General features: G+C 48.8%; 1 protein-coding gene across 4 annotated transcripts in view; it reads left to right on the top strand.

Annotated features, from left to right (window-relative positions):
• The window catches only part of LOC140422747 (rho guanine nucleotide exchange factor TIAM2-like), a 586,909-nt gene that overhangs the window by 245,449 nt on the left and 321,358 nt on the right, over positions 1-20,102 (top strand). For all 4 annotated transcript variants that reach the window (XM_072507702.1, XM_072507695.1, XM_072507699.1 and 1 more), the window contains one exon: positions 9,376-9,811. In XM_072507702.1, the coding sequence (XP_072363803.1) occupies positions 9,376-9,811 (436 nt within the window). The remainder of the gene's footprint in view (positions 1-9,375; positions 9,812-20,102) is intronic.

Here is a 20,102-nt window from a genome sequence, read left to right as displayed (position 1 = left end):
CACCTCCGGGGTCTCGCTCCCAAAAAGGCTGACAGTTCCTGAACCCGTCCTCCTTCGCAAGCATGTGCGGACCCATAAGTCGGACCCCTTGGTCGAAAGAGTCCACTTCCTACACGCGAACCCGCAGTACGCCTACGTGGCACACCCGACGGGCGCCAGGACACAATCTACCTCCGGGACCTGGCACCTGCTGGATCCCCACCCCCACCCACGGCCCCCGACCTGACACCCCCCCCCCCCCCCCCGCCCCCCCGGTTGCCTCATTCACCCCTGCGCCACTCATCCTTCTTCCAGCGAACCTCACCGCAGCCCCCGCCCCAGGATGATCCGTCCTCCCACTGGATCCACTCGGGTGACGAAGACAAGGACAACATGCACATCACCACCAGGACTGAGGCGATCGCAGAGGAGGGTCAACGCCCCCGACAGACTGAACGTGTAATGTTTTTCCACCACCCCCGCCGGACTCTTTTTTTTTTTTTAACAGGGAGTGAATGTGGTAGTCACCACTAGCAGTATCATATGTGTTACGGTAAGGCACGTATAATAGAGGTACATGGGTAAATCCCTGCCTGCTGGCTCCGCCCAGTAGGCGGTGTATAAATGTGTGTGCTCGCCGGTGCTGCAGCCATTCTGGTTCCAGCTACAGGAGGCACAACATCTTTGCTCAATAAAGCCTCGATTATTCTACTACTCTCGTCTTTGTGGTAATTGATAGTGCATCACTGTGTTATTGAATATATTCAAGGCTGAGTTGGATAGATTTTGATTAACAAGACAGTCAAGGGATATCAGGAACAGGCACAAAAGTGATGTTAAGGCCACAATCAGATCAGTCACTATCTTAATGAATGACAGAGCCTGCTCGTGGGCTGAATAATCTATTCCTGCCCCTATTTTTATTTCTTAATCTTACTTCAATTTTATTCTCTCATATACGTGAATGTGCCATTTTAAAAATGTATGCTGCATTCTCTGCAACCTGCCACCAGTACCCAATGCAGCAGAGATTCCAGCGTCAGGAAAAAACGGGATCAATGCGTCGGGACTCCTGCTGGCGTCGGATCGAGGTTCGCACCCTGTGCCAGCAGGAGGATGCAAGTCAATCGTTAAGACCAATTTTCAACCTATTAATTGGCCGGACACTATATTCTCTGGGCCTTTATGATTCTCTGGTCCCCTGGGCTGGGATCACTTGGGCGAGAATTGGTGCTGCTCCTGACAACCGTGCTCCTGACCCGGTGGACCTTGCGATGGACCAAGGGGTAGCTCTTTTTAAAGAAGTTGCCCCCAAATTCCATTGGAGGTCCTCCTCCTCTCTCTTCCCCCCCCAAACCAGGCCTATCCTACAGCCCCCTTCTCCGGAAACCTCAAAATAAAGAGACCTTGCACGGAGACCGACTAAATAAAGAGACCATCCCGCAGAGACCACCAAAATAAGGAGACTAGCCCCCCCCCGAGTCACCCTAACTAAAGAAAACCCTACCAGACACCCCCTCCCCGAATAAAGAGAGAGACCCCCCCCCCAAGAAAAAGGGACCCCTGTCTGGAAGCTAAGAGCAATATAGACCGAGCCAGTTAAAAAAATAGTCACTGCTTTAGCACTCACCTTGACAATACAGATGCTAGTTCAGGCACAGGAAGAAGCACCTGTCAATTCCTAGAAAGCCAAATCCAATCAGATGGGTTTAAACCCCCTCAGATTTTTGATCTGCCAGCCATTCATTCATTTCTCTTTGACACTGATTTTACTAGGCTATGGTTGAAAACTTGCATGCACACCCAGCTGTCAGCATTGTTCCACTCATCCCCCTTCGGGTTGTGTGACTTTGAAGTGGTCAGCTGTGAAACTAACAGAAAGCACGATGGGCTGCAACTTCCTGTTTCATAATTCTTTGAGAGTAAGTCTTTTGAACAAAAACTCACCTCTCTCCAGTGTCTTGCTTGGTCGCTAACACATCTTGCATGGCCTCCACCATGCTTTTCCACAGCCTTAACTCCGCTGTCTTTGTGTGTCATATAGCAGCTGTCCCTTTTCTGTAAGATGGGTTCCTGCTCGGGTTTCTTTCCCTTGACGAGCACACAAACATGTCTTGGGAGTGGAGACATTTATCCAGAATTCTCTGTTTTACTTTGGCATAAAGATACATTTCAAAACAAAACAAAAATTTCTGCATTCATGACCAGGTTTAACTTCACAAATCTTGTTAACTGACAGTTGGTTCGTAAACACAATGGTCTGGATCGTTGAATATTTCTTGAAAAGTGAATTTCTGGTATGTTTTGAAAGTTTTATCTTTGATATTAGTGAGGAGGGTGTAGTTCAAAATCGTCGCTGCTCTGTGTTCTAGGACCAGCAAGCTATTTCCATTTAACTGAATGGTCTATCAGCCTTGCAACTCAAACAGGTGAACATGTGCTGGACCTAAATGCAAAATTCCAGTATACCAGATGTTTATGATTTACACACTACTCAAAATATTTCCCAGTTGTGATGTACTTTTTTTAAAGCTAAATTTGGTTGATTTCAGTTTTGGATTTTACCTAGAGGCAGAAGTTTACGTTGGCATGCCGGCCAGCTATATATGTTCCTTCATCCTTTGTTCTCTGCTGCATTGGTGTAGAGGTTGTACCCTCAGTTCTCATACCTGTTGGTAAAATATCTTGGTGAATTTCAATTTTCTCACATGTTAAAAGTGGTTTAAGGGGCGGCACGATGGAGCAGGGGTTAGCACTGCTGCCTCACGGCGCCAATACCTGGGTTTGATTCCGGCCCGGGTCACTGTTCGTGTGGAGTTTTTCACATTCCCCCATATCTGCATGGGCCTCATCCACACAACCCAAAGATGTGCAGGGTAGGTAGATTGGCCATGCTAAACTGCCCTTTAATTGGAAAAAAAAAAGAATTGGGTACTCTAAATTTATATATATTTTTTTTTTAAGTGGTTTAAGATCTCTGGGTGGACCTGTGCACTGTTCTAAGGATCACTGTTGTACAATAAACTAGACTCTTATCTGTAACTTGTAGAACTCTTTGAGCACCCAAAGCATGAACTCTATTACCTAACTTTTGTTGATTGTTCAACTACTGCAGTCGCCTACCGACATGTCTAAAGCTAATAATCCAATACTGAATTCAGGGGAACCTGAGATTATGTGAATATTTGTTAGGAGCTCAGTAATGAAAACAAAACAACATTTGAGGAAAAGAACAGCAGACACCTGGAAGTGCAGACTTTGCCATGTTTCCCAATCATTTTTTCGTGCTGCATTATTCAAATCGCTTCACTTGTAATGATGATGAAATGCTACATATTTTAAGTGAAATCAGACAGCATTTCGTGATTGTGTTCATTTTAATAGCATGCCCCAGAGTGGTAATTTTTGAAAAAGCGGGTTATTGATTTCATGGTCAGAACTGAAGAATGATGGCTCAGTTGTGTTTTTAAGCTTTCCTTATATTTTTAGACTTGAAATATTTGGGATTTTTTACCCAATGATGATATTGAATTTTAAACAAGCTGCAGCAGTAAAAACAGATTTAACTTCCAGCCCAAATATTGACATAAAAAACTTCTCAAATATAGGGTACTGGTGGATAAATGTTCCACAGTGTGGTATTATAGTTATATAAATGGGTGAGAAATAGATCTTCCCCATCTAAGAGTATCGTCAAAGATGATTGATATTTTTTCTGACTCTTTTGCTATGCTGTTTGAGGAATTGGTGATCCTCATGCATTTTTTTTGGCTGGACAAATTTTGGGTCCTTATGTCTTGTGTCAATTTCCATCCAAAGTGGCAGCTGGCCAATTGGAATCTGGTGACTTTGCAAGTTTCCGGCCACTTCCCTGGAGTGAGTGCTAGGAACTTGTGCAAATTGGGATCCTAATGCTGCTTTTGGACCCTGTTCAAAATTATCATCATGTGGGAAAATTATTTTTTATTCCTTTGCTTCTGGGAGGTGGTTAGGCTAACATTTACTGCCCACCCTAAAATGCCCGTAATCAGGTGGTGGGGAGCTTCTTTCTTGAACTGGCAGGTGTACAATAGCCTAAATGGTCATTTCTTTTATATGTATATGTTTTCATGGGGCCAGGAGGAGCTGCACAGAAGTACTCCCAAGTTACCGCTGGCCTAAAGTTGCCCTGCTACACCTCGCCCTCAATATTCATCACATAACCTCCCCCTCCCCCCCAAAATTAGTAAACAATGGGACATCATTAGCTGCCTGTGAAGCCCAGTCCAAATGGGAATTGGATAACCAAAAAGGGAAATGATGGACACAATCTAACAGCATCGTTACACCCGACTCGGGACATGATGAGGCCGATAAATCTCGCCTTATCTGCTTCCAGGGAGACGGTAGCACAGTGGTTAGCACTGTTGCTTCACAGCGCCAGGGTCCCAGGTTCGATTCCCCACTGGGTCACTGTCTGTGCGGAGTCTGCACGTTCCCACCGTGTCTGCGTGGGTTTCCTCCGGGTGCTCTGGGAGTTTCCTCCCACAAGTCCTGAAAGACGTGCTGTTAGGTGAATTGAACATTCTGAATTCTCTCTGTGTCCCCAAACAGGCGCCGGAATGTGGCGACGAGGGACTTTGCACAGTAACTTCATTGCAGTGTTAATGTAAGCCTACTTGTGACGATAAAGATTATTATTATCCTGTAGCACCTCATCAAGGTCAGCTTGGTGCTGGGTGACATCCCTCAGCGAGTTGGACATCCTGCTGAGACTCTCAGCCATGGTCATCACTGACTGGGCAACGCCTTGGACACCTTCACTTATGCTGCGGACGTCGTGCACCAGTATCTCTACTGCGGTCGCCACCCTAACATTGTTGGCCTCGGTGCCATTCATTGCCGGTGCCTTCTTCTGCACCCCTAGCCTCTGGGACTCCTCCAATCGGCTATGGATCTGCTGGAGTGATGCTAACATCTCCCTCTGGACACCCAAGTTGGTCCCTATCAGCTCAGGGTAACTCTGTTCCACAAGCTCAGCATCAGGTTGGGACCCAGCTGGGTCCTGGGATCCAGCAGCTCTACGACTGTTGTCTCGCCTGGGGGTTCTTGCCTCCACCTGTTGTGCACCATCAGCGGTGTGATGCTCACCAGATAGTGCCCCTGAAGTCTGTCCACTAACATGTCCCACCGAGGTATGTGTATCTGCGCTGGTGGAGGGTGGGGATGACAGCTGAGCCGCAATCGCAGTTGCATCCTCGGAACTCTCCTCCGCGGAGTTCCCCTCAGAGTCAGGAAGGGGGACCGCCCATGATGGGCTGGCTCCATTGGCTGGAGGACATGCAGGAGAATGGACATGCGGTCAGTGGGAGGGATGATCAGTCAGTAAGGCAATAACAACTCATGTTTGACAGGTCCCCCAGGTGGAGCCTGGTGGTTCCTCACCTCTGAGGCGTCTGCCAGCCTCTGCGTGGCTGATCGACCTTTCCTCGGCCACACCGGTCACCTCCAAGGCCCGCTCCTCGAAGGAGATGACGATTATTATGTCTGGCACAGCACTGCCAGTCTGAGCCCTCTCCCGACGATTATGGGGAGAGATTTTCTTGAGGAGACACAGAGAGGGCATCATTAGCCACACGTGTGGTTCAGACTGGTGGGAAAGGGGGTGTGAAGGAGGGGTTGAGGGAGGGAGGGCTGTGGTCGCCTGGGGAGTTGGGGGGTGGGTGCTCACTTGCGGAGGGGCATAGATGTCTACTCACCCGTGCCGTCTGGTGTAGGTCGTTCACCATCCTGCTGCACTGCTGACCAGTCCTCCTGGTCACACTCCCCGAGCTGTCTGCTGCTGCCACCTCTTCCCCAGCAGCACTGGCTGCCTTGTGGCTCACCCTCCGAGACCCTCAGGGGAACAGGACAATCCCTCCTGACCTCCACCGCATCGAGGAGACTCCTCAGGTCAGCATCTCTGAACCTTGGGGCTGGTCTCTTGGGTGCCATTGTTGCGAGCTGGCTGGGGTTGGCTGAGCCAGTGCAGCTTAAGTGCTGCTCGACATTATTAGCGGGGGGGGGCTGGCAAGTGCGGTCTCGGAGAATCAGCTGACGAGCCTTCATTTGCGGTGAGAAGTCCTTGAGGCCTAATTTAAGTGGACCAATTAACATTGAATTGCATTTCCCGCTCGCTACCGCACTTAGAAATTTTTCCGGAAAATTGTGGCCACATCTGGAGCTTCTGTCTCTCCTTCAACAACGTCTCCTCAGGCGCCACCGAATACCTCTGGTCAAACCTCATAATGGCCTACACCAACCTCAACCGCTCAACCCGCTCCACCCTCTCCTTGTGCGCCCGGATCGAGAGAAACTCCCCCCTCCCTTACCACCGACTTCAGCACCTCCCACAATGTTGAGGCAGAACCTCCATGTCTTATTCTGCTCCACAGAATTCCGGATACCCACCTATATCTTCATGCAAGCCTTCTTATCTGCCATTAACCTCACGTCCAATCTCCAATGCAACTATTGGGGACATCCCTTTGCCACCCGCAAATCCCCAATGCAGCACGTGGTCAGACACCACAATCGGCCAATACTCCGATCCAACCAACCCCCCGCCAGGAGCGCCTTGCTATAGTCCCCACCTCAAAAGTCACCCTCTTATTGATCAATACTGCCACTCCCTCGTCTTCATATTCAACCCCAAATGGAATACCTGCCCCACCCAGCCCTTCCTGATGCTCATCGGGTCCCCCACCTTCAGATGTGGCTCCTGAAGAAGCACCACGTCCACCTTCAAACACATCAAAGAGCGAAAATGCGAGACCTCTTAATTGGCCTATTCAACCCCTGAACATTCCACGTAATCAACTGGGTCAGGGGGACTCAGCCATAGCCCCTCTTTAACCAGTTCCCCCAGGTCCATGCCTCGTTCACCCTCTGGGCCTCCCCAAGATGACCACTGCCATCTCCCATAACCAACTGCACCACACCAACTCCACCCACGTCAGCACCTTTCCCCCCCCCCTCCATAAACAACAAAACAAAATACCAACCCACCCCACACCCCCTCCCCCACACCCTCAATGAATCGTTCCCCCCCCACTGCACTCCCATTAACTAGGCTACCTGCCAGCATGGTCCCCACTCGAGGCAACCGTCTACCCCCCCCCCCCCCCACCCACCACCACCCTTCACCTGCAATTTCTCAAAAACGATTGAACACACTTACCCGATCCTGACATGGTAAATATACCAATCCGCATGTTACACACCCATATTCCCCATACTGGCATCTCCAAAGTTCAGTGTCTTCACAAGCCTCCCAGTCCATGGTCTCTCATAAAATTACTCGCTTCATCTGGGGTATCGAAATAAAATTCCTGATTCTGATGCGCGACTAACAAGGCGAGCAGGATACAGCACGCCAAACTTAATCCTTTTCTAGTAGAGGGACACCTTGACCCAGTTGAACCCAAAGCGCCGCTTGGTCAACTCTGCACCCAAGTCCTGGTAGGTATGCACCACGTTTGCTTCCCAGGAATACTCTGTCGTCTCCTTCGCAAACTGCAGAATCTTCTCCTTATCCAGAAAATGATGCTAGCGCACCAGCATCGCCCTCGGCTGCTCCTCTGCCTTTAGCCTCCTCCTCAATTGCCTTTGCGCTTGATCTACCGTGGGAGGATGGTCAAAGATCCCCTCCCACACCAGCTTCTCAAACATCCTTGCCATATACTTTGTGGCCTGCATTCCTTCAATCCGCCAGGCAGCCCCGCAATCCATCGATTTCTGCCTCCTGAAGCGATTCTCCAGGTCTCTCCACCTTCTCCCTCAGCCGCTTCTGGCCCTCTGCACCATCTCTGCCTCTAATGAGGCCAGCCGACCCTCATGCTCCACCACCGACTCCTCCACCTTCTGGAGCTCTGAACTCTGCACCTCCAGTCTTTGCTCCACTCTTTCAATGGCCTGATCTGATTGGAACTGCCGCTTTAGCCAGGTTCTCCGAGGTCTCTTGCTCCTGCTGCTGGAATTTGGTGTTCAAAAAGTCCACCAATTGTTCGGTAAACCACTGGGCAGTCACTAACGCCCCAGAGCCCTCCGCCACCTTCCCTCTGTCGCACTTCGGAAATCCTCCCGATCAGACTGCTGTCCCTTGATCGTGGCACTCCTTGTTCGATAAACCATAAACCGGCCCCACCGGAGGAGAATTCCTATCTCTCACTGTTCATACATTTTGCACCAGCAAACACCCTCTTTATCGAGTGAAACAATTCCACCTCGAGCAGAAACCACCAAATGTGCCACCACTCACTCCATGGCCACCACCGGAAGTCCACAGGGTACGTGTTTAAACGGGCTGCAGGAAGACAGAGACCTACGGGTGTACAAGTTTAAGGTTGTTGCAGATAGGGATTTTTAAAAAAATACATAGCAAGCCATCAAAATCTCCATTCATATCAGTGGGACTGGAATATCCCACCACTTTGAGGGACTGGAATATTCCGACCATAGAGTACAAAAACAATGAAGCATGCTAAACATTTTGAAATCACTAATTAAGGACTCGGCTGGAATATTCTCCGATTCTAGATAGTGTACTTGAGGAAAGATGCAAAAACTTTGGAGTGAGCACAGAGCATTTTTACTAGGGTGATAACTGGGATGGTGCACTTCAGTATGTGGAGAAGCTATCGAAGCTGGGATTATTCTCCTTGGAGCAGTAAAGGTTGAGCAGAACTGTTCAAAATTTGGCAGAATTTTTATAGAGTTAATGAGAAGAAACCCCTTCCGCTGAAAGGTTGGTAACTTAGAAACATTCAAGGTATTTGATAAAAAGAACCTAAAGGGAGATTAATATATTTTTTCCATGGAAATTTATAGCCTGAAGTTCAATGCCTGATAGGGTGGTGGAAGCAGATTCAATAGCAACTTAAATAGATTGGATATATTCTTTCTGGGTTATGAGGGACACCAGCAGAGTGGGACTAATTGGACAGCTCATCCAAGGATCATGAGCTGAACGTCCTCCTTTGGTACTCTGATGCTTAGATTATATTGCTTCGCAATGGATAATAGACCTGGTCAAGTCATGACAACTTTACATTGTTAAAGATATCTCAACATTCTTTATGTTTGTATTTGCTTTGGCTTTTAAAACCTGGGCATCATTTGCACTGTGTTGCTTCTGTTCTGCTTTCCGTCACTTTCTCCAGATAAGGGAGCTGAAGATTGGGTCTATGCATTGCCGTTGTGTAACTCTCAATGTAAAGATAATACTCAACAAATGTTTAGTTATGATTTATGTGTGGTAAGATGGGCCTGTAATAGAACATCATATCACATTTGAATGAAAAGTATATTTGCAAATTTTCTGTTTAACCTCTTAAAATGTGTTTCTGCAATCACATAAAACTCCAATCAATCTTGCAGGATTCTAGGTCCAAGGATATAAATGAATATTGTGACAGTGGAATTGATGGTGTGACTGCAGACACCAGCTCTCCTTCCCAGGTATCAAGTTTATTATGGTCACCTGGCTCCAGCTTTACACTGCCACCCAGAAGCAACTCTACCAATGCGGTTGGCAATGACGTCTTGAGACAGAGTATTTATGAGAACTTCATGCGAGAATTGGAAATGGGTCATATATCTGTGGAAAATGCAGACCAGTCTACAGGAAGTGAAGAAACCAGCAGTGATTCCTTCAGCTCTTTAGAACAACTGGACTTATTGTATGAAAAAGAACAGGGGTTTGTACGAAAGGCTGGCTGGTTGTCTTTTAAACCACTAGTTGCACATCAGAAAGAGAGGAAGTTGGAACTTGCACCTCGCAGAAAGTGGAAACAATATTGGGTTTCTCTGAAAGGTAATTATTAAAAACCAGATTGCTATGTAGGCCTTGATTTTTTTTCCAGTATGGATGACTTGAGAGTCCGTAAATAATGGCAGGCGTGTCCTGGTCCCTTGATTCACGACCCCATTTCCGATTTTCAGGAGTGCTTTTTAAAGAGTTTAGGCTGGTTCGGATCACGAACCCACACCCTATTCTCCTGAGGTTGCTGGCACCATTGTAGGGATCTGCATAACCTATTCCTCCGCAATTGTCATGGAGTTGGGGCAGCTTTTCAAAGAGTCATTATTCAGGGCACCTCACAGGAGCCATGGACCACAGTCTGCATGAGGAAACGTTTTGAAAGGTAAGTTCAGAAGGTCATTCTCATGAACCCCCATGCTATGCCCTCCAAACAAGTCAAGATCCCTCATACACTCCTGTTAGGCTATGACACTTCCATGCCCGTTCACTCACCATACTTTATGGAACAAATTAACCCTATAGTGACAGGATGTGTTTGATAAAGTTTTAAACAAAACCAGTCGGTCATTCATTCATTACTTTTTATTTTCTTAAAAAACTCCTTTTACTACAAGCAAATGTGTCAATCATATAGACCCATTTAAAGTATCAATAGCAGTAACTGCAAGCACTCCAAACCTCTTAATCTTGTGTAAATAAACATTGTGCAATTGATGACGTTGTTTCCCCTGGGGTTCAGCTGTTTCAACAGTCTAATTGATGTCTGGGCTCTCAGCCGTAGTTTTTTTTGTTTTAACTGGGACAAGCCCCACAAAACCAAGGTGGCCCTTTTTTTAAGTCGCTCACCCCGTCACCCGGCAGAGCCTGTGGCTGTCTTCAAACTCTCTTGCCTGGGTTGGCTGGCCTGACTACATCCCTCACTCACCCCCAGCAATGAAGTTCAAATCTCTGAAGCCACTTTTTCCTGAGGTAAAGCAGGGAATTCTCCCGATTCCATTGAGGCTACAAATCCAGGCCATGGTGCTCAGAACTGTCTTGGACTAAAGTTCTGGAAGAAATCTGATAATTGGTCTTGAAAGAATGGTCAGGTAGTTGGAGCAGTTTGAATCCAGATGCCACTGTGCTATATGTTGACTGCCCTCCCTCCAAGGCTAATTCTTCCTTTATAAGATGTGATACTCAGAGCCACTCTCAGTCATCCAGATGAAGTCGAATGAGGGCTACAGCTGTAGCAAACCTCTACCCCCTTGTGTATCAGCTCTCTCAATAAAAAGGCCAGCGTTTTATTAGCCTTTTAAATTATTTTCTGCACCTGCTCGGGACATTTTAATGATCTGTGTACCTGGACTCCCTCACACCACCCATCAAAACATCTCTTTGCGTAGCCACTGTCTCTAAATTTCTACTGTTTAGAAAATGCTCTGTTCTATCTTTTTAGGTGAAAAATTAATGACCTTAATTTTGCCAAATTGAAATTCGTTTGGCACAGTTTTGCTCATTCACTTTATCGATTAATATCCTTATAGATTTATGCTTCTATTATTACTAGTGCCTATCATTTGCATCATTGGCAAACATAGTTATGTAGCTATCTATCCCTTCATTGAAATGTTTAATAAATACACTGAATCATTGAGGTTGCCACACAGATCGTTGTGGGACATCACTGGTCACCTGTCCATTATCCCGACTCTTCTCTTCTGCTGCTCAACAGATTTACCAGGGCCGGAATTCCCCGGCCGTCCACTGGCGACGGGATTCTCCTTTCCCGCTGGTAGCATACCTCTTCCCATGGGTTTCGTGGTGGCGAAGGGTGGCTTCAGTGGGAATTACTCCACCAGCGAATGGTACGCTGCCGAGAAACACGCGGCTGGGGGAACGGAGAATCCCACCCCAGGTCAATATTTTCTCTTCACTTCCGTAAGCTTTAGCTGTCTGTCTCATGTGAGGAATTTCATCAAGTGCTTTCTACAGGCCCATGCAAATAATATGAAGACATTCCTTGGTCCACTACTTAGCTCTTCAGAAATGTAATCCGATTCATGGGGCATGATCTACCCTTTGATATATCTGCGCTGATTCCTTCTACTGAGTTGAAAGGTTTTAAGGTGTTCAGTACCCGATCTTTAATTATAAACTCTACCCATCTGCCTATCCCATACTATAAGAGTTAAAATTCCTCATTAAAATCACTCTGCCTATGTTTAATGCAGAATATGCTTTAAATATTCAAATACTTATTTAATAACGCTACAGATGAAATGTTCAAGATAGTGTAATTCAAATGCATTCTGTAATCTCCATCAAATAAGCATGTAAAGCAGATTTATGATTTTTCCCCCCTATTTGAAGGCAATTACTAAATTTGTAAAATGCTCATTGCATTTCGTGTCAATTTTAATTTTCTGGTTAATGAGCTGAATACTGCTTTGTGATTGTTGCCAGAATTTTGTCCCAACAGCATATTTTTGTAGACACTGCCCAGTTGTCTGGTTAACTGTATTGCCATTGGCAAAGTTAGTTATTTGAGCCTTTTGTGGCTTTCAAATCTGAATTTTGTTTTGCTAGTTCATAAGGTGAAAGGTAAGAAGTCAGTATCTGATTTGGATTGCTAAATAGGAACAGGAGTAGGCAATTTATTTCATTCAGCCCGGCCTCTCATTAAATTGGATCATCCTGAGATATAATAAAAATCTATTGATCTCCATAATGAAAGCTCCAAATGTGCAAGCATCCATACCTTTTGGAGAAGTGTGTTCCATATTTCTGCTAAAAATGCTTTCCGATCTCACTCCTGAATTCCACAGGTATAATTTTAAACCTGTTTGCCCTGTGAGAGGACGTAGTTTCTCTGTAACTATCCTTTCGAATTCCAGCAACATGTTGAATGCCTTGAAGAAATCAGCTCTTAATTCCTTCGGCATCTGAGAATATCAGCTAACATTTTCTAGTCCTTGCTCTGCAACTTTAAGTTAAGTAATATACTATGTTTTAAATGCAAGAAGATTTCTACCTCTGCCATCCTTTCAGGCAATGAATTCTAGAACCCCATCGTTGCCCTTCTAAAGTTCCTGGTTTCTCATTATTTCAAAAATACTTTGATGTATCCTTCTTCAGTCCAAAATAGATTATCTCACTTTTCCACATGTTGATCTCTGTTAGCTTTGCCCGCTCTTGTCTTTATTCCTTTGGAACTTGCTACTCCTATCTGCATTACCTACCCTCTCTTCTCCCCCCCCCCCCCCCCCCCCCCCCCCACCCCCACCCCCGGGAATGTAATGCCATCTGCAAAGTTGTATATGCAACTCCGTATTCCCTTATTGAAGTCCATATACTCAAACAATGAATCCCTGAAACAGATCCCTGGGAAACCCGACTTGTCGTATCTCACCAATAACCATCATCTTCCTGAGTCTAGAGATGCATGAGACAGACCAAGCTGGTTTCCATTTCTAGTTTTTCTGGCACAGGTCACTGGCCTGTTGCCAGAGGCTATAACTCAAAGGGTGTCACGCTATGTCACTTCCACTCTTGCTGCCTGCCATAGGCATATTAGAAGGTTGCACTTTTCAATAAAAGCAAATTACTGCGGATGCTGGAATCTGAAACGAAAGGGAAAATGCTGGAAAATCTCAGCAAGTCTGGCAGCATCTGTAGGGAGAGAAAAAAGCAAACTTTTCGACTCCAATGACTCTTTGTCAAAGCTAACAGACAGAGAAAGCGGGACATATTTATACTGTGGAATGAGAATGAAAGATGAGTCATAACCTGTGGTAAACCACTGTTGCACCTCTATTAGGTGATGTATGGTAGGACCTGTACTACAGGTACATTGGTAGACCCTGCCTGCTGGGAGTAGGCGGAGTATAAATGTGTGTGTCCTCCATGCTGCAGCCATTTCACCAGTGTGGGAGGCCACACATCTTAGAGCAATAAAGCCTCAGTTGTATCCAACTCAAGTCTTTGTGCAATTGATCGTGCATCAATTTATTGCTCTAAGATTTTCAAAAGATGGACCTCCGTATCAACGGATCGCCTGCAGCTGGATCCGCATTTAAGCGACGCCAAAAAGGACTTTCATCACTGGCTAGCTTGTTTCGAGGCGTACATCAACTCGTCGCCCAGCCCTGTCTCAAAGGCTTAGAAAATACAGATCCTGTACTCAAGGTTGAGCTCCAACGTCTTTCCGCTGATCCAGGATGCGCCAAGCTACGCCGAAGCCATGACACTTCTCAAAGAAAATTACGCTCAGAAGACGAACACGCTCTTCGCCAGGCACATACTCGCCACTCGCTCTCAACTCCCTGGTGAGTCCATAGAAGACTTCTGCCGGGCCCTAATCCCACTCAATAGGGACTGTGACTGTCAGGCCGTTACAGCCACGGAACATTCAAACCTCCTTATGTGGAAGGCGTTTGTTACGGGGATTGGGTCGGACCTCATACGCCAGCGACTGTTAGAAGGTGCCACGCTCGACCTAGCAGAGACAAAGAAGCTAGCGCTCTCTATGACGGTCGCCTCGCGCACCATTCAGGCCTATGCCCCAGCCGCGCGGCCCACCCCTCCTATGCATCGTGGACCCCACAGATGGCCGCTCCTGTGGGGGCCTTACCCAGCCAATACGCCTACGCCACGCACCAGCCAGCGAACCCCGGGGGTCCCTGATGTTACTTTTGTGGCCAGCAGAAACACCCCGCCAACGCTGCCCGGCCCGCGCTACCCTTTGTATGGCCGCGGTGTGCCAGGCCCGTGCAGTCGCCGCTATTGCCCCCACCTCCCTCGTTTACGGACAATGGGTGCCGCCATCTTCACCTCCCCGGACCACGTGCGGCCCATGTGCGCCGCCATCTTGTTCAACCCCCCCCCCCCGGGCTCCCCATCATCCGACAGCAGCGGACACGTGACCTCTTGCCTGCTGGACTCCGGGAGCACCGAAAGCTTCATCCACCCGGATGCGGTAAGGCGCTGCTCCCTCATGGTACACCCCACCAACCAAAGAATCTCCCTGGCCTCCGGATCCCATTCCGTGGCGATCCGAGGGTACTGTACGGTCACACTCACGGTCCAGGGCGTAGAATTCAGCGGCTTCCGCCTCTATGTCCTCCCTAACCTCTGCGCTGCCCTACTACTCAGCCTGGACTTCCAGTGCAACCTCCAGAGCCTAACCCTGAAATTCGGCGGGCCCCTACCACCCCTTACTGTGTGCGGCCTCGCGACTGTCAAGGTAGTTCCGCCTTCCCTCTTCGCAAGTCTAACCTCGGATTGCAAACCCGTCACCACCAGGAGCACCCAGGACAGGGTCATCAGGTCCGAGGTCCAGCGGCTGCTTCGGGAAGGCATCATCGAGGCCAGTAACAGCCTATGAAGAGCCCAAGTAGAAGTAGTTAAAACTGGGGAGAAACAGAATGGTCGTGGACTACAACCAGACCATCAATCGGTACACGCAGTTCGACGCATACCCCCCCCCCACGCATATCTGATATGGTCAATCAGATTGCACAGTACCGGGTCTTCTCAACGGTAGACCTCAAATCCGCCTACCACCAGCTCCCCATTCGTAAATTGGACCGTCCATACACTGCCTTCGAGGCAGACGGTCACCTCTATCACTTCCTCAGGGTTTCTTTCGGCGTCACCAAAGGGGTCTCAGTCTTCCAATGGGAGATGGACCGAATGGTCGACAGGTACGGTTTGCGGGCCACCTTCCCGTACCTAGACAACGTCACCATCTGTGGCCATGATCAGCAGGACCACGGTGCCAACCTTGCCAAAGTTCTCCATACCGCCACTCTCCTCAACCTCACCGACAACAAGGAGAAGTGCGTGTTTAGCACGACCCGCTTAGCCATCCTCGGCTATGTGGTCCAGAACGGAGTTCTGGAGCCCGATCCCAACCACATGCGCCCCCTCATGGAGCTCCCCCTTCCCCACTGCCCCAAGGTCCTTAAACGCTGTCTGGGGTTCTTTTCATACTACGCCCAATGGGTCCCAAACTATGCGGACAAGGCCCACCCATTCATACAGTCCATCCATTTTCCCCTGATGGCCGAGGCACAACAGGCCTTCGCCTGTATCAGAGCCAATATCGCCAAGGCCGGGATGCCCGCAGTAGACGAGACACTGCCCTTTCAAGTAGGGAGCGACGCATCAGACGTCGCCCTAGCCGCCACCCTCAATCAGGCAGGCAGACCCGTGGCATTCTTTTCCCACACCCTTCATGCCTCAGAAATTCGGCACTCATGCGCCAAAGAAGAGGCCCAAGCTATCGTTGAAGCTGTGCGGCATTGGAGGCATTACCTGGCCGGCAGGAGATTCACTCTCCTCACTGACCAATGGTCGGTGGCCTTCATGTTCAATAACACAGCGCGGCAAGATCAAGAATGATAAGATCTTGAGGTGGAGGTTCGAGCTCTCCACCTACAATTACGAGATTTTGTATCGCCCCAGCAAGCTCAACGAGCTCCCAGATGCCCTATCCTGAGGTACATGTGCCAGCGCACAAGTAGACCGACTCCGGGCCCTGCACGGCAGCCTTTGTTACCCGTGGGTCACACTGTTGTACCATTTTATAAAGGCCCGCAATCTGCCCTACTCCGTCGAGGAAGTACGGACAATCACCAGGGACTGCCAGGTCTGCGCGGAGTGCAAGCCGCACTTCTACCGGCCGGACCGTGCGTGCCTGGTGAAGGCCTCCCGCCCTTTTGAGTGCCTCAGCGTGGATTTCAAAAGGCCCCTCCCCTCCACCGACCCTAACACGTATTTTCTCAGTGTGGTCAATGAGTACTCCAGATTCCCCTTCGCCATCCCATGCCCCGACATGACGTCTGCCACTGTCATCAAAGCCCTCAACACAATTTTCGTTCTGTTCAGCTTCCCCACCCTACACCCACAGTGACAGGGGATCCTCATTAATGAGTGATGAGCTAAGTCAGTTCCTCCTCAGCAGGGGTATCGCTTCCAGCAGGACGACAAGCTATAACCCCCGGGGAAACGGACATGTAGAGAGGGAGAATGGGACGGTATGGAGGGCCGTCCAACTGGCCCTACGGTCCAGGAACCTCCCAGCCTCCCGCTGGCAGGAGGTCCTCCCTGATGCACTACACTCCATTCGGTCACTACTGTGCACCGCCACTAACAACACACCCCATGAACGTCTTTTTGCCTTCCCCAGGAGGTCCACATCCGGGGTGTCGCTCCCGACTTGGCTCGCAGCTCCAGGACCCGTCCTGCTCCATAGGCACGTCTGACCCCACGAGGCGGACCCGTTGGTGGAGAGGGTGCACATGCTCCATGCAAACCCCCAGTATGCCTACGTGGCATTCCCCGCGGCCGCCAGGATACTGGTCTCCCTCCGGGACCTGGCACCAGCAGGTTCCACACACACTCACCCTCCGGCCCGGCGCCACCCTCCTCTCACCCAGCACTCCCAGCAGCAATGCCCCCAGCCCCCCCCCCCCCCCCCCCCCCCCCCCCCACACTGCCGACGCCAGAGGATGAAGAGGATTTCAGCACTCTCTCGGAGTCACCGAACATCAGACCGGCATCGCCGCCACTACTGCGTCGCTCCCAGCAGCACATCAAGGCCCCGGACCGGCTAAACCTCTAACTGGTCCACTGGACTTCAAAAGACATTTTTGTTCTCTCAAATATTGTAAATGTAAAACCCATTTGTTGTATATAGTTCTCCACCACCCCCTCCAGACTCAATTTTAACAGGGGGTGAATGTGGTAAACCACTGTTGCACCTCTATTAGGTGATGCATGATAGGACCTGTACTATAGGTACGACGGTAGTCCCTGCCTGCTGGCTCCGCCCAGTAGGCGGAGTATAAATGTGTGTGTCCTCCATGCTGCAGCCATTTCACCAGCTGCTGTGGGAGGCCACACATCTTAGAGCAATAAAGCCCCAGTTGTATCCAACTCAAGTCTTTGTGCAATTGATCGTGCATCATAGCCACAGAAACCCAGGGAGACCGGGTGCTAATGGCCACAGAAACCAAGGGGAAAGAGTGCTAATGGCAGTCCCCAGAGAGGACAAAAGATGTGAAAGGTCAAACAGCAGGGAAACTAACATCAGAGGATGAACTGTAGGTGCGGGGGGAGGGGAAGGGGGAAGCAAAGAGGACAAGGTGAAGGAAAGGTGGATAAGATTGGGGGGGAAATTAAAGTATATTAAGAAAGAAAGAAATGGTAAAAGACAGTTAAAATGAAATAAAAACAAATGGGTCGAGATGGGGTAGAGGTGGTCATCTGAAGTTGTTGAATTCAATGTTCAGACCGGAAGGCTGTAGCGTGCCTAACCGGAAGATGAGATGTTGTTCCTCCAGTTTGCGTTGAACTTCACTGGAACATTGCAGCAGGCCAAGAACAGACATGTGGGCATGGGAGCAGGGTCCTGTATTAAAATGGCAAGCAACAGGAAGGTCAGGGTCCTGAATGTGCACAGACCGAAGATGCTCAGCAAAGCGACCACCCAGTCTGTGTTTGGTCTCTCCGATATAGAGGAGACCACATTGGGAGCAGTGAATGCAGTAGACCAAATTGAAAGGTGCAAGTGAAACGCTGCTTAACCTGGAATGAGTGTTTTGTGCCTGGGATGTTAAGCATGGAAGAGTTAAAGGGGCAGGTGTTACACCTGCGATTGCATGGGAAGGTGCCATGGGTGATGGGAGAGGGGATGGGTATGGTTGAGGAGTGGACTAGATTGTCTCGGAGGGAATGGTCTCTGCGGAATGCTGACAGAGGGAGTGAAGGGAAGATGTGTTTGGTGGTGGCATCACGCTGGAGTTGGCGAAAATGGCGGAGGATTATGCTTTGCATGCGGAGGTTGGTGGGATGAAATGTGAGAACGAGGGGGACTCTATCCTGGTTCTGCGAGGGAGTGGATGGGGCGAGGGTAGTGGCGTGGGAGATGGACCGCACACTGCTGAGGGCCCTGTCCACAACTTTAGGTGGGAAATCACTGTTGAGGAAGAAGGGGACATTTTCGAAGAACCATTTTGGAAAGTGGCATCATCGGAACAAATGCGACGGAGGCGAAGGAGTTGAGAGCAAGGGATGGAGTCCTTACAGGGTGTAGGGTGTGAAGAGCTGTAGTCCAGATAGCTGTGGGTGTCACTGGGCTTGTAGTGGATATCTCTTCCATGCTTAACATCCCAGGCCCAAAACACGCATTCCAGGTTAAGCAGCGTTTCACTTGCACCTCTTCCAATTTGGTCCACTGCATTTGCTGCTCCCAATGTGGTCTCCTCTATATCGGAGAGACCAAATGCAGCTTTGCTGAGCATCTTCGGTCTGTGCACATTCAGGACCCTGACCTTCCTGTTGCTTGCCATTTTAACACAAGACCCTGCTCCCATGCCCACATGTCTGTTCTTGGCCTGCTGCAATATTCCAGTGCAGCTCAACGCAAACTGGAGGAACAACTTCTCATCTTCCGAGTAGGCACGCTACAGCCTTCCGGTCTCAACATTGAATTTAACAACTTCAGATGATCAGCTCTACCCCACCTCGACCCATTTGTTTTTATTTCATTTTAACTGTCTATTACCATTTCTTTCTTTCTTAATATACATTTAATTTCCCCCCCTCAATCTTATCCACCTTTCCTTTACCTTGTCCTCTTTGCTTTCCCCCTTCCCCTCCCCCCACACCTACAGTTCATCCTCTAATGTAAGTTTCCCTGCTGTTTGACCTTTTACAACTTTTGTCCTCTGGGGACTGCCATTAGCACTCTTTCCCCTTGGTTTCTGTGGCTTTAGCACCCGGTTTCCCTGGGTTTCTGTGGCTATGACTCATCTTTCATTCTCACTCCGCAGTATAAATATTTCCCACTTTGTCTGTTAGCTTTGACAAAGAGTCATCGGACTCGAAACCTTAGTTCGGCCACGCTTGGAGTATAATGTTCAATTCTGGTCGCCACACTACCAGAAGGATGTGGAGGCTTTAGAGAGGGTGCAGAAGAGATTTACCAGAATGTTGCCTGGTATGGAGGGCATTAGCTATGAGGAGCGGTTGAATGAACTCGCTTTGTTCTCACTGGAACGAAGGAGGTTGAGGGGCGACCTGATAGAGGTCTACAAAATTATGAGGGGCATAGACAGAGTGGATAGTCAGAGGCTTTTCCCCAGGGTAGAGGGGTCAATTACTAGGGGGCATAGGTTTAAGGTGAGAGGGGCAAGGTTTAGAGTAGATGTACGAGGCAAGTTTTTTACACAGGTTAGTGGGTGCCTGGCACTCGCTACCGGAGGAGGTGGTGGAAGCAGGGACAATAGTGACATTTAAGGGGCATCTTGACAAATACATGAATAGGATGGGAATAGAGGGATACGGACCCAGGAAG

This window comes from Scyliorhinus torazame, chromosome 1, assembly GCF_047496885.1.
Source record: "Scyliorhinus torazame isolate Kashiwa2021f chromosome 1, sScyTor2.1, whole genome shotgun sequence".
In the NCBI taxonomy this organism is placed as follows: Eukaryota; Metazoa; Chordata; class Chondrichthyes; order Carcharhiniformes; family Scyliorhinidae; genus Scyliorhinus; species Scyliorhinus torazame.
The sequence above is the reverse complement of the archived record's forward strand: the minus strand, read 5'-3'. Positions and strand labels throughout refer to the sequence as shown.